The 15,868-nt window shown below is 48.5% G+C and overlaps 1 protein-coding gene across 5 annotated transcripts; it reads right to left on the reverse strand.

Moving 5' to 3' along the window:
• Positions 1-128: 128 nt before the first annotated feature.
• LOC119520421 (cytochrome P450 4F2-like) lies at positions 129-15,608 on the reverse strand. 5 transcript variants are annotated; one of them, XM_037818264.1, is made up of 13 exons: positions 15,530-15,608; positions 14,745-14,973; positions 12,827-12,971; positions 9,760-9,813; positions 9,541-9,668; positions 7,591-7,712; positions 6,519-6,789; positions 5,332-5,398; positions 5,012-5,141; positions 1,857-1,990; positions 1,697-1,761; positions 1,441-1,523; positions 129-1,072 (listed from the first exon to the last, which is right to left on the reverse strand). In XM_037818264.1, exons 2-13 carry the CDS (start codon positions 14,940-14,942, stop codon positions 949-951), a joined length of 1,521 nt encoding a protein of 506 aa, XP_037674192.1. In that variant the 5' UTR covers positions 14,943-14,973; positions 15,530-15,608; the 3' UTR covers positions 129-948. The 5 variants fall into 5 exon arrangements, with proteins under 5 accessions (XP_037674192.1, XP_037674188.1, XP_037674191.1 ...); XM_037818260.1 differs by having other exon boundaries at positions 778-1,041; XM_037818263.1 differs by having other exon boundaries at positions 778-1,041; positions 14,745-14,953; positions 15,530-15,548.
• Positions 15,609-15,868: the final 260 nt, after the last annotated feature.

Genomic DNA, 15,868 nt, shown 5'->3' on the forward strand with positions numbered 1-15,868 from the left:
TAACTTTCCAATCTTATTAAGTGAGTAAATGACCTGAAAAGACAAAATGAAATGATAAAACATTACTCAAATGAAAGCAGAAACCCAGAGATAAAAAGACTATGAATTTTACTTTTACACTAGAAGCATTTCTCGTTTCAGGAAATTGTGAACCTTTATTTTGATAACCTCATTATAAAGGGATAAAGAATCAAAACCCAGAGGTAGTACAATGAGGGCCTGGCACATGGTGGGGACTCAGCTGGTATCTGTAGGCCAGGCTGCTTGGGCAGCATCAGAGAGCTCAGAGGAGAAGAGGGAGGACACTTCCTCAAGGTGGGGAAGGGGTCCACAGGTGGGACGATTAGGAGGGGGCAGACACGTGGCTGGGAACGCTGACAACAACAGGGAGGGAACTGGGATTCCCGGAGAGGCAGTCAGGGTGTGGGATGCACCCTTCTCCTGCTGTGTTCAGGGCAGCCAGGGGTTTGGTCTTGGGGCAACACCCTTACATCGCCTCTTTCTATCCTCTGAACTTCAAGCTTGCCCCTTAAATCCATTCTTAACACAAGTCTCATCTTGCTCAAACACATTCCATAGTTTGCAAAAGCCCACAGATGTCTGTGATTGGGCTCTGGGAGAAACCACCAACAGTGTGGGGGTCCCTGTGGGCAGCCTGCAAGGCAGTCAGGGTCTTAAGCTCGGAGATAGCAGCCCCACCTCCCAACAGCCACTATCACCCCCTGGACCCCCACAGTTTCTGGGTACCACCGGTTGAAACTCAATGAGATTTGGACAGAAGTGAGAGCAAAGTTTTATTCCTGGGAATCTGCAAAGCTAGATGGGTGGGGTCAGGGATGGATCTAAGGCCTTGATTGGGTGGATCCAGGCGAACCAGCGCTCAGCGGCTCCATCTTCAGCCAAAGTCCTTCCTCCGTGCGCAGGATCACCTCCGGCTTCCTCCGGGGCTCAACCTCGTCCGGCAGGACGCGGAAGCGCAGTAACGTGAGCGCCAGGACCACCTTCATCTCGGTCATGGCGAACGTCTGCCCGATGCAGTTCCTGCGGGAGGGACAGGGGCTCAGACTGCCCCCTGAGATCCCAACCGGGTCCTGATGGATCCCGGACCTGAACCGGCTCTTTAGCCTGAGAGGTAGAAGGGGGCCTGACCATGCATGGGACCCTCATGTGTACGCCTGCGTCCCCTGAGCTTTGCCCGACTCCAGCCCGCTTCGCAGATCGGCAGATGTGGAGGAAGGGACGCTGAGCACACCTGGAATCCCTCCGTGAACCCCTCCCCCTTTCTCCAGATCCTTGTCCATCCTCTCGGGGAGCGGAGAGAAGGAGGTTGGAACTCTGACCACCTGGATCCTCCCCTCCTCCCACAAGCAGGCCAAGAACAAAACCCAGACCCCCGCTACCCGTCACCCCATCCCCACCTCTGACACCTGCTGGCCTCACCTGGGACCAGCTGAGAAAGGAATGAAAGCCAGAGGTGACCTCTCCTTGATGTTTTCTGGGTGGAAGCGGAAGGGGTCATAGACCTGGGGGTGGATAAGACATGACAGCTGGGGGGGGGGGTGTTCTCCCAGGACAGCAAGCCCTCGAGAGGCAGATGTGCATTGGTGGGGGGAGGTGGGCCTGATTTCCTGGGTCAGGACCCTGCACCATCCCCCAGGTCCCCACAGTGTACAAATTACTGGGGAAGGGGCAGCACCTCAGGGTTCGGCCAGATTGACGGGTTGTGATGGGTCCCGAAAATGCTAATCGTGCAGATAACACCTGTGGGAGAGGAGGATACAGTCAGGACGGGGACCCACTGCCTGGTGGAACCCCCTTTGTGCGCAGGAGCCTCCTCCACCTGTCATTCCAAGCACCTTTGGGGATAGCACGGCCATCCGGGAGCACAACGTCCTGGGTACAGCAGCGGGAGATGAAGGGAACTGGTGGATGTAATCGCAGACTCTCCTTGATGCACATGGTCAGGAAGGGCAAGTTGGCCAGGTCGTCCCTATTGAAACCCCCAACAGTTGTCCTGGGAGCAAAGACAGACTCCCCCAACCCCTTGTTACCCCATGAGACCCTTTCATCATCTCTCTCTGACTCACTCCCTATAACAAAATAAATCCCAGATAGATCAAAGATTTGAGCATTGGAAAAGCAGTATCACAAAAGTACCAGAGAAAATTTAGCTAGCTAATTTTAGAAGTCCGTCTGAGCAAAACCCACCCACCAGATACCATCCATGAAAAGGTTAACAAATTTGCATAAAAATAGAGCATTCTTCCTGGTAAGAATACAAAACCCAATGAAGAATGAGTAAGAAAAACACATCCAATGTTATAACCTTGTACTAGAGGTCCTAGATAATCAAAGGGTCTTTGATTCAACAGCTGCCTTTCTAGGAATTTTCCCTGCAGAGACACACACATGGAAACAAAGTTTAGTGTACACGGACATTCAGTATGCTGTGTTTATATTCACCAAACCCTGGAAAGAATCCAGGTGCCATGAAAATGGGAACATTTTGATAAATCATGGTGCCACCAATCAATGGGATAGTGTACAGTTATCAAAAGGAAGGTCATGTGTCCCATAACACACTGCAGGCTGGAGAGCAAATCAGTACAGGGATGCTTAAAGGCAATTTGGCAATATCTATTCTAATTAGAAATGTTCATACAAATGTCACAGCAAAGGGATGGGCTGAGTAAACTATGGAATGATGGGCAACGTGCAGTAAGACACAAGGTTGAGTGAGAAAGAATATGTGACAAATGTATATGCAGAGGAAAAGGGAAAGGCCTAGAAGGATATATAACAAATTGATAACTCTGGTCACTCCTCAGGAAATAGGGAGGGGATTATGTTTTGGGGGAAGGATATCAATGGTGACTCTTGTCTTCTCAATAATGTCTCATTGTATGCAAGAAAACTTACTGCTGCTTTGGGAAATAAAAATTAATTTTCCAATGTTTATATATTATTTAAGAAAAAGAATGTTTTAAATATATATATACACATATATATTTAATCTGAAGACCTGTGTATATTGTATACACAAGAGAGCATATGTATGTGATTGGATGTGTGTGTCGGTGTCTATACAAATGTGCTTATAAGAATTGATGCTTTCCAGAAGAATGCCCAGAAAAAAACTGTAGAAGTCACTACATGGGTGGAGATCAAAGAAGAAGCTCCTTTTTATTACAAACCAATTTGTAGTGTTGGGTTTTTGTTTCTTTTAGCAAATGCATAATTTTGGTTAAAATCTTGATTTTTAAATCCTTGGAGGATGTGGCACTACCCCCAAAATGTCTCTCCAGTCCAGCAGCTCCTCCAATCTCCCAGCACCTGGCCTCGCTCAGACCTCCGAATTTCATCCCTGGGCCCCTAGCTCCTTAACAAGAGTTTGATCCCAAATCTAGCCCTATAGGCATCCTTTTAATTCCCTGATATGACCTGCCCTGCCCCTGCTCAAATATCCCCCATGACTACCATTGCCTGTGACTCAAAATAAAAGCCATTGTATGATCTCACTTATATGAAACACTGAGAATAAGCAAATTCATATAGTCAAAACTAGAATACAGGTTACCAGGGGCTGGAGTAGGGTTAGGGAATGGGTAGTTAATGCTTAATGGTTACTCAGTTTCTGTTTGGGTTGATGGAAAGTCTCGGTAATGGATGGTGATGACGATAGCAACAACTTTGTAAACATAATTAACACCACTGAATGATATATTTGAAAATGGATAAACGGAGAAATTTTAGATTGTACATACATGATTAGAATAAAAATATATTACTTTAAAAATCATACCACTGCAAAACCCAAACAATGAAGCCTAATGTAAACCATGGACCATGGTTAATAGTACAGTTAGAATAATATTGTTTCATTAATTTTAACTAATGTACCACACTAATGAAAGTTGTTAATAATAGGGGGATATATGGGAACTCTCTATTTTCTGCAAGGTTTTTTTATAAGCCTACAACTTCTGTAATAAGGAATGAATGAATAAATACAATTGAAGCCATTAACGGTGCTTTCAGAGTTTCCCACAGCCAGTCTCTGCTGCCATGTCTGACATCATTATCTCGTGAACCCCTAGGTCCCTCACACCGCATATGTCCAAAGGATTTGGCCACACTTGGTTGACTCAACTGGCTTGACTAATTTTCCCCTTTCCCTCTCCTCACCTTGGCCTTTGTCTCATTGACAACTTCATTGTTTGCTAATTACACTAAATGGCTACTGATGATCATTCAAGGACTTATATGAGACCTTTTCTCCACTACCAACACCACCTCCGTTACCATCTCTCAGCCCTTAAGACCTGTCCAGGAGAGCTGGGATTGTCCTGATCTGGGGATCTTCAACCACTAGACTGGGAGCACCTGGAAGGCACAACCTGAGGCTTGATCCTAACTGGAACAGAACGAGACTGGGAGCAGAGGGGAGGATGACAAGGAATGCAAGATGGATAAATGATGCAGGTGTTCCTCAACAAGAGATGGAAAGCTTTCACCCCAGATGTCTCCTTCAAATCACTGGACTGGGCCACAAGGTAGGAATTATGGAGCAGAAGAAGAGTAAACATTCAGGGAAGTGATGATCTTTGAAAATTGATTTCAGGGGAGAAAACCATGGGAGGAGAAGAGGTCATTGATATCCAGCATCTGCCTTTATATATTGCTGCTAATTCACCCAGAAGCCCTGGGGTCTGGAGAATGGTCCCATATTAGAGGGAAAAACTCAATCTTGGAGAGAAAAAAAGTGACCCATCTAACATCACATGGCAGATTATTAGAGGATCAAGGATTCGAGACCAGACCTTTCTCACACAAAAACCCACATCATTTTCCTTGACAGCCAGGCAGAGTAGTAGCCCTGTCTCTGGATTTTCCTCCTATTCCCACTAATCAGTAATGGAAGAATCAACAAAAAGATCTTCTTCTGCTCCCACCTGGGAAGCAGAGCCAACAAGAAGGGGTCAGGGAACAGGCCATGAGAATCTGCACTCACCATTCAATCTCCTCTGACTGACGGTCCCTCAGGAGCTCTTGCACCTCCTGACGGCAGCGATCCTGGTACTCCGGGTGCTTTGCAAGGTTATACAGGATCCAGGAGAGGCTGCTGGCTGTGGTGTCATGGCCTGAGGGGCAGCCAGATAGGCTTGTGTCTCTGGGCTAAATCAGCACCACTGGGTGGACAGCTCCCTGACATGGAACCCTCCAGGAGGATGGGGAAGGATGCTGCTGAATGGGTGGTCCAGGGTCCACCCACCAAGTCCCTTGGATGCAGACACCCATTCCCCCACCATAATCCCAAGCTGGTACCCTCACCCCCAAACATGAAGGTGTCAGCCTCCGCTCGGATGTCCTCATCTGACAGTAGCTTCCCATCTGCATCCTGGAGAGAAGGCAAGACTCCCAGATTCACTCCAGTGCTGAGAGCCTCCCACCCTAACCGACACATTGTCTGAAGATCCATCATTATTCCAGAAACCCAGGCCCACCCTACACTCCCAGAACTCACTTCCTCACCATCCCCACAGATCCCACCCCACAAGCCACCTCCCTGGTGTCCTTGCTCCATGTTTGACCTTAATGGAAGAATCAATGTTATGTAGGAATATTTTTACATTTCTGCTTGACAGCTTCTGAGATAAAAATTACTGGCAATCTAGGTTATGAGAAGATTGAATGGCAATGTGACTTGGAAGTTAGAGATAGTGCCTTGCTCAAAAGACATTTGCTTACCACCTAAGGTAGTGAATCAGGAGCATCCATTATCGTCTCCTCCAGAGAGGTTATAAACTATAGACTTTGGCTTCTTGCTATAGAGTTCTTGTTCAGACTCTAGAACAAAAGTCTTAGAATCTATGTCTGTCTATACATCTACCTAACTATCCACTTTATCTATCTATCTATCTATCTATCTAGCTATCTATCTATCTATCTATCTATCATCTATCTCCATCTCCCCCAGAAGGGAAGAGGGGTAGATGAGCTATCTCAACTATATAATCAATAAAAATGATAAAAAGAAATTTCCTCTGCTGTGGTGCAAACACTGCTGCATGCACAGGTGAAAACACTGGCCCATGTCATGTTAACTTTGGAGTAATTTGAGAGTAAGGAAACGTTATGACTATTCTACTTGCTTCTGTAATTGCATTGAGTAATAAATGATCTGCTTTGATGCCAGGAACTGATTTCTAAAGCATCTGCTAGTGTGTGTGCATGTGTGTGTGTGTGTGTGTGTGTGCATACACAGAAACCTCAGTGGGGTAACTTATCAGTTTGTAGTAAGGTAAATTCTCATGCCCTTCACAGTTTTAGACTGAACTATTCCCTGCAGGCTGCATCCACACAGTGACTTCTGATATGCCTATCTGACCCATCCTGCCTATACTCAAACACTTCCCATTGCTATCTAGGGCCCACTGGACTGAATCCAAGTTCTTTGATCTGGCATTTGATATCAAGATCCAGTCTACTTCTTGAATTCAGATACCAGAGATGCCCACCTTGGCCAGCAGGAGCACGTCAATGAAATCCAAAGTCCTGGTCCTGGCCTTGTCCATGAGGACGTCATCAGCACCCTCATCAGGGAGGGTGTGGCGCCGCTCCTGGATGACGGCGTCTGTGAAGTCATGCACCAGCTGGCAGGCTTTGCGGAAGCGCTGCCCATCAGGAGTGAGATGATACAGGAAGTCTGGGTGCAGAAAGATCTGCCGGTTCCGTTTTACTACAAGGGCACTGAGCTCCAGGATGGCTGCAATGTATTTGCTGGGCTTCCTGCAGCAGGAGGGCATAAACAGAGGCAACAACTTAACACACCTGAAGCCTGAGGAGTAATTCTCACCCAGAAGCTCAGAGCTACTTCCCACAAGGAACCTGAGCATCCAAGAGAAGACGTCCCCAGAGATACATGGCAGGCATAACCCAGGAATCATGACTCTCTATATGTATTTTTCTACCTACATCCCAATCTCAGTGAACTGCTTCCCAGCCACAGTGTCCCCAGGGCAGGGCTTGGACATCATGACTATCTTTCTCTTCCTGCCCAATATTCCATCCTGTCTCTTCTCCCCTCCCCACCCCCAACCTCTCTGCCCATCTCAGACATCATCTTCTCAACAGATCCATGGACCCGGTCTCTCCCTGGTGTCCTCATATCCAAAGTCAGCACAACAGTCAGAAATAAGACCTTCACAGAGACTGATATCCAAAGCTCTGTTCTGACCATATCCCTCACCTGCTTGCACCCTTCCATAGCTACGTAGAAACTTCAAGATAACATTCAGACACACTTGCCTGGTTTTTGAGAGCCTTATTTCTAGTCCTCTACATCTCCCTCACCACATTTCCTAGATGCATCCTTGCTCTGATAACCCTAGCCTCTTGCATTTACTCAAATATGTCTACATCCCTACCTGTAAATTCCTCTATTCCTCTCTCCCATCCCTTGTCCTTCAATGCCCAGCTCTCACCTGCCTCCTACAGGAAGGATCTTCTAATTGCCATGTTCATTCATCTCTCCCCAACCTACTACCTTCGGTCAGTGTATGAAGTTCCCGGGAACTAGTCAGAACTCACTCCTGGCAGTGGCTGTTGAAGCTGAAGACACATTTCAGCAGGCTGTCCAGAGTCATGAGGCTGATGTGTTCAAACATGTCTAGGCGGATACTGCCCTCCGAGGCCAGGCGCTGCCACTTGGCCTTGCCAGAGAGAGGGGAAAAAACGGGACTAGGCCATGGCTGCCCTGATCCCCTTCCCCAAGCCCATCCACCCATATGAACCCATTCTCTTGGTCCTTCACCCTGGACACCCACTTTCAGGAAGGAACAGGCTTGGGTGGGAAAGCTTCCACTGTTAGGACATGAAGATTGCATGACTGGGAGCCAGGAGACATGGGCTCAATTCGCAGGTCTGCCACAAGTGCTTTGTCCTTGACCCAGTTAACATCCTCCTCTAGGTACCAGTTGCGAAATCCTTAGTAACAGTTTGTATGACCTCCTTCGGTGTCAGATAAAGTAGTTTATTTAATAGCTGAATAATTTTAGGCAGGTCCCTAATCTATCTGAGCCTCAGTTTCATCATTTGTAATATCACAAAAAAATGGCCATCTCTACCTCTTAAGGTTATGAAAATTAAATTAAACATCATATATCTTAGAATGGCACCATTTCTGATATATACTGAGTGCTTAATAAATGTTAACTTTCATTATCTTCTTCATCACCATCATCCTTGTTATGGTCTGATTGCAAAAATGTTTCCTCGGATGGGGAAATCAGTCCATTGTGGGCCCCAAGCATCACTTCACATTCATGCTGGTCATGCCAAGATGGCACAGACCTGACTCTCTTTACCGGGAGTATTTCTCAGAGTTGTGTGTTCAGCGAGCAACCTTGAGGGATGATATAATGTCTTCTCTTCGACAAAAATTAGGCTCACTTCTGCTTCCTATAAAAGTTGCAGGTTCCCTAAACTTAGTGTTCCCCCCCTTATAATGCAACACTCTGCATATGCAGGCATCCATTTAGGTACATCTGTGTCACCCCTGTGAGATTTGGGTGGCTTGCGGAAAGAATACAAACCAGCATGAAGGATACACTGCTTGCCGTGCATGAATAGGAAAGTCCATTGTCTCTAACCCGAGTTTCGTGACTTCTGGCAGAATCCATGAAATAGTTACAAGCTAACTTATGGGATTAAAAGTAGGGAAAAAACACAGGCAAGTCATAAAATCTTTTTCCCCAATGTTTCACCTCATGATATAGCCATGCCCTTTGCAACGCAACTTTGCAACAATTTCCACTAGGAAGTAGATGATTTCCTAACCCTCTGATTTTAGGCTGGTGTTGTGATTTGCTTGGTCTAAGAGAATGCAGTGATAATCATGACATGGTAATTCTAAACATAATTTTATCTCACTCTCTTGGAACCCTGCCTCTGCCATGTGTGAAATCCTGGGATCCCTGCTGGAGGGCAAGGGATCACATTGCAGGAATGTCCAATTGTCCCAGTAGAGACCATCCTAGGTTAACCTGAGACAGCCAAGATTCAACCATGTGAGACAGGTGAGCCTGGACCAGCAGATCTGTCTACCTGACACCCAGCTGACCACAAAGACATGAGTGAGCCCAGTCAAGTTCAGGAGAACCAGTCCACTGACTCAGAGACTTCTAAGCAATAATAAGCTTTTATTGTTTTAAACAAATGACTTTTGAAGTGTTTACTCAACAACAGCTACTGCACACTCTTCATCAATATTCATCAATCCTAAGGATTCTGGGAGGCAGATTAGAAACCAATACCTTCTAATTACCTACTATATACTAGAGACATGACTCAGTTAAGTCACCTGGATCATTCCTCGAAGTAGAGATCATTATCCCTATTACACAGATGAGAAAACTGAGGCACAGAGAGAAAGAGCAATGGACTCAAAGCCACCCAACAGAGCCAAGACTCCAGACAAGATGTGTCTGGGGTTCTTTCCACCAAAGGCTCCATCTGAGACCCCTGGTTCAAGGGACTCACGTGCATGATGTTCACACTCTCGTTGAAAATCTTCATATAGGGCTTCAGGATGTTGAAGTGGAAGGCAGGTGTCAGCATGCGGCGGTGATGGCTCCACTTGTCACCAGCACTCAGCAGAAGCCCATCCCCTAGTAGAGGCAGCCATGAGCAGTGGGAAAGGGCACCCCTTTCCCTGGCCCCCAAGGATGTCCTCAACCTCTGTTTCCTGCAGTTACTCACCCAACCAGGGTTTCAGGAACTGGTAGAAGAGCATATTTTTCGGTGCGATGGTGGCTGACATGAGAGATGGGCCATCAGGAGTCACAGGGGTATTGGGGAGGGACCTTAGGTAGGGTCTGCCCTTTCTCCCACCAAGCCCAGCATAGCAGGAATGGGGTCATGCACAGAGGAAGCGAACAGGAGGAGGAGACAAAGGGTGACCAGGCCAAGCTGCAGCAGCAGAGGAGATGAAAGGCAGAGCTCACAGATACACCTCAGCAGGCTTAGACACACCAAGACAAGGCTCCACACACCTCATCACACCATGACATGTCTACTCTAAAGTTCAACTTGTCCTGAAACACCTGAGTGCAGCCTAACATTCTACAAAATCCATCAAGTGGACTACAACACCACAACCACCCAGCTTTGTATGACATCTCCTGACATGAACCTTGACATCTGTTATGGTGACAACACTCATGACATGCTCCAATGTGCACAAGACTTGAAAGAGCATGCTATGTCATGAACCAAAGTCCATCTGACATGACTTCAGCTTGACCCACAGATGTTCCCCAGACATTATAGGAACACGGACCTTATTGTGTCCCCAAATGGACCAAATATGATCCAGAGTATGCCAGGGTGAATGTATTATGTCCCCCAAAATGCCATTATCTTTGATGTAATCTGGTGTGGGAAGACGTATTAGTGTTGATTAGACTGTAATTCTTTGAGTGTTTCCATGGAGATGCGCCCCACCCAACTATGAGTGATGACCCTAATTGGATAATTTCCATGGAGGTGTGGCCCACCCATTCAGTGTGGGCCTTGATTAGTTTACTGGATCACAATAGAAGCTCAGACAGAAGGAGTGAGCTTGCTACAGCCAAGAGGGACATTCTGAAGAACGCCCAGGACCTGAGAGAGGAGCTACAGTTTGAAGACAGCTGTTGAAAGCAGACTCTTGCTCTGGAGATGCTACAAGAGGACAAATGCCCCAAGAGAAACTGAGAGTGACATTTTGGAGAGGAGCAGACACCAGCCACGTGCCTTCCTAGCTAACAGAGGTTTTCTGGACACCATTGACCATTCTCCAATGAAGGTATATGATTGTTGATGTGTTACCTTGGACACTTATGGCCTTAAGACTGTAACTGTGCAACCAAAGAAACCCCCTTTATAAAAGCTAGTCCATTTCTGGTGTTTTGCATTCTGGCAGCATTAGCAAACTGGAACACAGGGAGAGCTTATATCAGCTTCATACACGATTCAAACAAGTTCCCAGACATTTCAAAGAGGATCCATGGGCCACAGAAACATTCCAGCACTGACCACAAACAAGACAAAAACATGACTTAGAGGCGATCAGAAGGAGAACCAGACTAATTTAAACATACCTCTGACAAGACCCCGATAGACATGGACTTGACCCAAAGGTCCTTGGCCACAGCAGAGCCTCAGATGTGACCAAAACCATGTCACTATGATCCCAGGTGTAAGCACACACTGCTCTGGCTACACAGCAGACATCACACAGAATCGCCCAACACAGGACCAGACACGACCAGTGGACAGGTAGGTGGGGGTTCAGCTGGTCCAGAGGCAGCGGCCACTCTTGTCCTTTATCCTTGGATCACCCACCCAGCTGCAAGCAACACAGAGACCTCATCAGTGGGCAGGCTACAGCTGATGGGGGATCTACCTGGAGCAAAGAGGACAGGCTTGATGAAGGTTGGGTTGAAGATGTGAATGACCACGTGATAAGGCCCCACCTACCAGCACACCTCCCCATAGATGCTCACCAAGCCCTGCCTGTAGACAAGACCCTCCTCTGAGCTCTGAATCTGAGGAGCAACAAAGAAGACCAAATTCACACCCTTCCAGGCTGCTCAAGAGAAGCACCGGGAGGGCAGAGACCCAGAGCTGAGCTCTATGACCCGGGCCAGATGCTCATCCTCTCTGCACCTAACCTTCTCCTCGGCCCCACAATGAACACACAACAATTCAGGGTCCCTCAGATACAGGCGCAGAAAAGGTCTTCTCTTTTTCAGTCCACAAACATCACATTCACCTTGGTTCTCCTCATTCCCATCTTCCCAATAAGGAAATGGAGTTTGTGATGATGAAGTCATTTGTGAAAGTCCAGATCATAAGCAGGGTGCCTGAGACCTGAGCCCAGGTATGTCAGAATCCAGGACCTGTGTTCTCAGCATCCAGACTCTTTTGTGCCACCAGATCAACAGCTCTGGGAGGCCAAGTCCTCCAAGAATGGGCAATCAGGGACATAACAATTGTCGCAGAAATTGGTCCTGTGACCCAGGACACAACATGGAAAGTAAATCTATGCAACTTAAGGGAATGAGAAATATGGGGCAGTTTTCCCTTAGGAATTGAGTTCATGGGACATAGATTACACCATAAGGAAAGTGCTGCCTTGAACGTTAAACCAATGCAGAGAAAAGTAGAACTAAGATTTGGAGACATGTTTGTGATGACATAGTCTGAATCCTGGATCCAGCTATGCCTGAGGATGGTTCTTCCTGCACTTTTCAGTCAATAGATTCCCTTTCTTTGCTTAGACTTCAGCATCTACAGAGATGAAGGACCAGCCACAGTCACTCTCTACCACTGCCCACTGCACCATCCTGCCCTCTGCACAAAATTCTTGCTCATTGATCCAGACCCAGAACCAGCAACCCCTTGTCCAGGAAGCATTGCAGCCTGCCATGCATCTCATCTGGGCTACCCCAGCCCATCACTCTCTATCTGGCCCGTTCATGACCACACAGGGTTCACGGTATCTGTACCCTCCGTCTTCCCAACACTGGGAGATCTTCCAGAACTTCGTTTTGGATTGAAGCCTCACATGGCCCTAGCAGTTCCCAGAACAACAGGATGGGGGGCTGACAGTGGGACGAATGTTGGTGAATACATAAAAGAATGAGAATGAGAAAGTTGGCTGAGAGAGCAGAGGGGATGTGGGACCGGGAATCCCTGCAGAAGCCCTTGCAAGCTTCAGGTGAAGGGTCTCAACATCCTTGGATGCCCACAGCACCCATCACCACAAGCTCTGCACGGGTACCTGAGGCGTTGGTGACACATCGGATGACATCTGGGTGGAACAGACTGATGACAGGGATGATGGGCCCCATCCAGACCACAAGATGCTGGGGGTACGTGGCCACCAGCTGAGCAGTATTCATCAAAGTCTGCTCATTGGCGTAGAACTGCAAGCGATGTGGGGTGCTGTCACCTCCCCAAAAGGAGCCACTGACGGTCCCCCCCACCCGGGTTCTGCCTCTGCATAAACAGTGTGTAAGGGCTCTGCTATGATGGAGGGAACCAAGTGTCGCTGGGGTAAGAAGAACATGGAGACTTCAAATACCAAGAACCCAGGGCAGACACAGAAGACACCTTGTCTACCCACTAAGAGTCAGATCTTAGGTGAAGAAGACAGATTTTCTCATCTGTGAGAGTTTCCAAACAGAGATAGTGTGAAGTGGGGGACCTGTGTGGCAGAGCCAATGGAGGAGATCCTGCAGGGAGATCCTATAGGGAGGTGTACCAATGAGGCAACTTCCAGCCTTGGAAGCCCCCCTGGGAACAGACGTGAACTCTCATTGTCTATAAGTATGGTGCTACCACTGAGAACACCACCTGTATAACTGGCTGGGTGCAGAGTGTGTCTGTGCACCTTCTCCCCAAACCTACAGGCATGCCCATCGATGGGGCCATTCAATAATAAAGAAACTGAGGACAAATCCCCCAAAGGAGCTCGTCAGCTGTCCTCCCTGGTCCCACTGGATGCCCGGGCTTCTCTGGGCAGGTGGACATACATCATTGTCACCTTTTTGACCTGCTACCTGCACCCCAAAGACCCTGAGGCAAAGATTCAGTGGGCTGGGTGGAATCAATCCAGAGAGGGAGAGTGACAGCCAGAGGGATGGGAGGAGGAGAAAGGCGATCACGATTAGCCTCCAAGGACACAATGGGGACAGAACTGCAGTAATTTTGTTGCAGTTCCGTAGCCTCCAGGAATTGCAAGACCCAGAATCTCTGGAAATCTCCAGGAAGAATGTGGGTTTTCACACTTTCCCAAGCTCTAGTTCTTAGGCCAGGCAGAGGAGAAGCTGGTCAGCTATAGGCATCCTACAGCTAGTCTGGGGGAGGGTGGCAGCTGAAAATGCCTCCTTCTGGCCTCGGATGACCCAAGGTGGTGATGGCAAACTCAACCACTAGGAACTCAAATTTTGTTGAGAGCTTACTCTATTCTAGCCCCTTGGCTGAGCATTATGGATATAATAGCTGCTCCATGGTCTAATCTAATGGAGAGATGGATTCTTAACTAACTAATTAATTAACTAACTAATTAGGCAATTAACTTTTTAAGTAAAATATGAGCAAGACCAAGTCAGAGGAGTTCAAAGTCTGGAGAGTCAAGGAAGACTTCCAAAAAGGTAAGTGGTGAACTTTTACCCAGGGTGGGCAATGGGGTCATGGTACATCTTGGGAGTGGACAGCAAGACAAGAAGAGGAAGGTGCCCCAGGTGGGCCTGACTGTGTCCCTTGGCCCAGAGAAGGTTGGGCACTGGCCTGAGGTCCACTGAGAGGACCAGGGGTGGAATCAGACCCTGAACTATGCCCCTGAGGAAGGATCTGTGTTCAGGGTGGAGCCAGGACAGGGCAGGTCATAGGCTCCATCCAGCCACCCTGGGAAGCTGCACTAATGGGGACAACAGCAGGAAAGTGACCCCAAGCATGCTCGGAGGAGGTGGGAGTAATAATGAGAGAAAGGTCTCGGGGCATAGGGATGGACCAAAGAGGAGAGAAATGGACCTGGAAGGTGAGTGAAGAAAGAGGGGCTCCCCTTGACTTCCCTGGATTTCTTCTGTCCTGGACACAGCCCAGCCCCACATTTCTCAGTCCCCCATATCGCAGTCCCTTGAACCCTATTACTGGCCCATCAGGAAGTCCCATCCCAGTACTGACTCCTCACTCACCAAGTCCATGTGACCCAAAAACCAGTTCCGTTTTGGGGGCTGTGGGAAGCTTCGGAGGCGGTGGCACTTCTCATAGAAGGCATAGGACCAGGACAGGGCTCTGGCCAGGAGCCAGGTGGCCCCAACCAGCAGCAGGAGCAGCCATGGGGAGAGGTCCACGGGCCCAAGTCCCAGCCATGACAGGCTCAGCAGTGGCATCCTCAGGAAAGCTGGGACAGAGGGTGAGCTTCTGAGGGTGAGGAAAAGGGGATGGTGATGGTGGGCTTGGAGGGAGAGGTGGGTGGTTCATAAAGGATAAGGCCAAGGAGTTGAGCTGCAGGACAAGGGAGGATGCAGGGAGGGGAAGAAGGAGGGGAGGGATGGGGACAAGGAGGAGGACAGAGATGGGGCGAGGTAGGGGGTCAAGGAGGGAGAGAGGGAAGGAGAGTGAAGCAGGGCACTGAGCCAGGCAGGGAGAGCTTAGAGATGGGTGAGCATGGGGCTGAGGGAGGGAGGGAGGCCCACAGAAATTCAGGGGACAGAAGCAAAGTGAGAGGAAGAGAAAGACAGACAGAGAAACAGAGACAGACACAGAGACAGAGAGATGGAGAAAGTGAGAGATACAGCAACAGAAGGGAGGCTGGAGTCCAGAAAAGTAAAAAAGCCAGAGCGAGGAGGTGAGGGGGAGCATTTTACCCAATAGCCAGTAGTGTCTGGGCCAGCCCACTCACCCAGGATTGGGTTGCACCCCTTCTCTATGAGGGCCAAGACAAACACCCCAAGCCCTGCCACCCCCCAAACAGCACCTTCTGTCAGAAGAGCTTGTCCACTGCAACCTCCTCCTGCCTCTTCCTGGGACGTCTTTTCTCCTGGTCCCTGACCTGGGGAAAGCTGGGAGGGGCGGGGCTGAAACAGCCAATCCCCACTGGCCTCCTGCCTCCTCCCTGCCTGGCACCTGTATCACTGGCTCAGTGTCACATAACGTGAGCCAGAGATCCCCAAGTCTCAGCCCCTCCCACCAGGGGTGGGGAATGAGCTGGGACAGAGGACAAAGTCCCTGTGGCCCCAAGTTTACAGCCACACTGCACTCTCCAAGTCCAGGGTGCAGTGGGAAAAAGCATGAGTTCAGGGTCCAGATGAGCATC

This window comes from Choloepus didactylus, chromosome 25, assembly GCF_015220235.1.
Source record: "Choloepus didactylus isolate mChoDid1 chromosome 25, mChoDid1.pri, whole genome shotgun sequence".
Taxonomy (NCBI): Eukaryota; Metazoa; Chordata; class Mammalia; order Pilosa; family Megalonychidae; genus Choloepus; species Choloepus didactylus.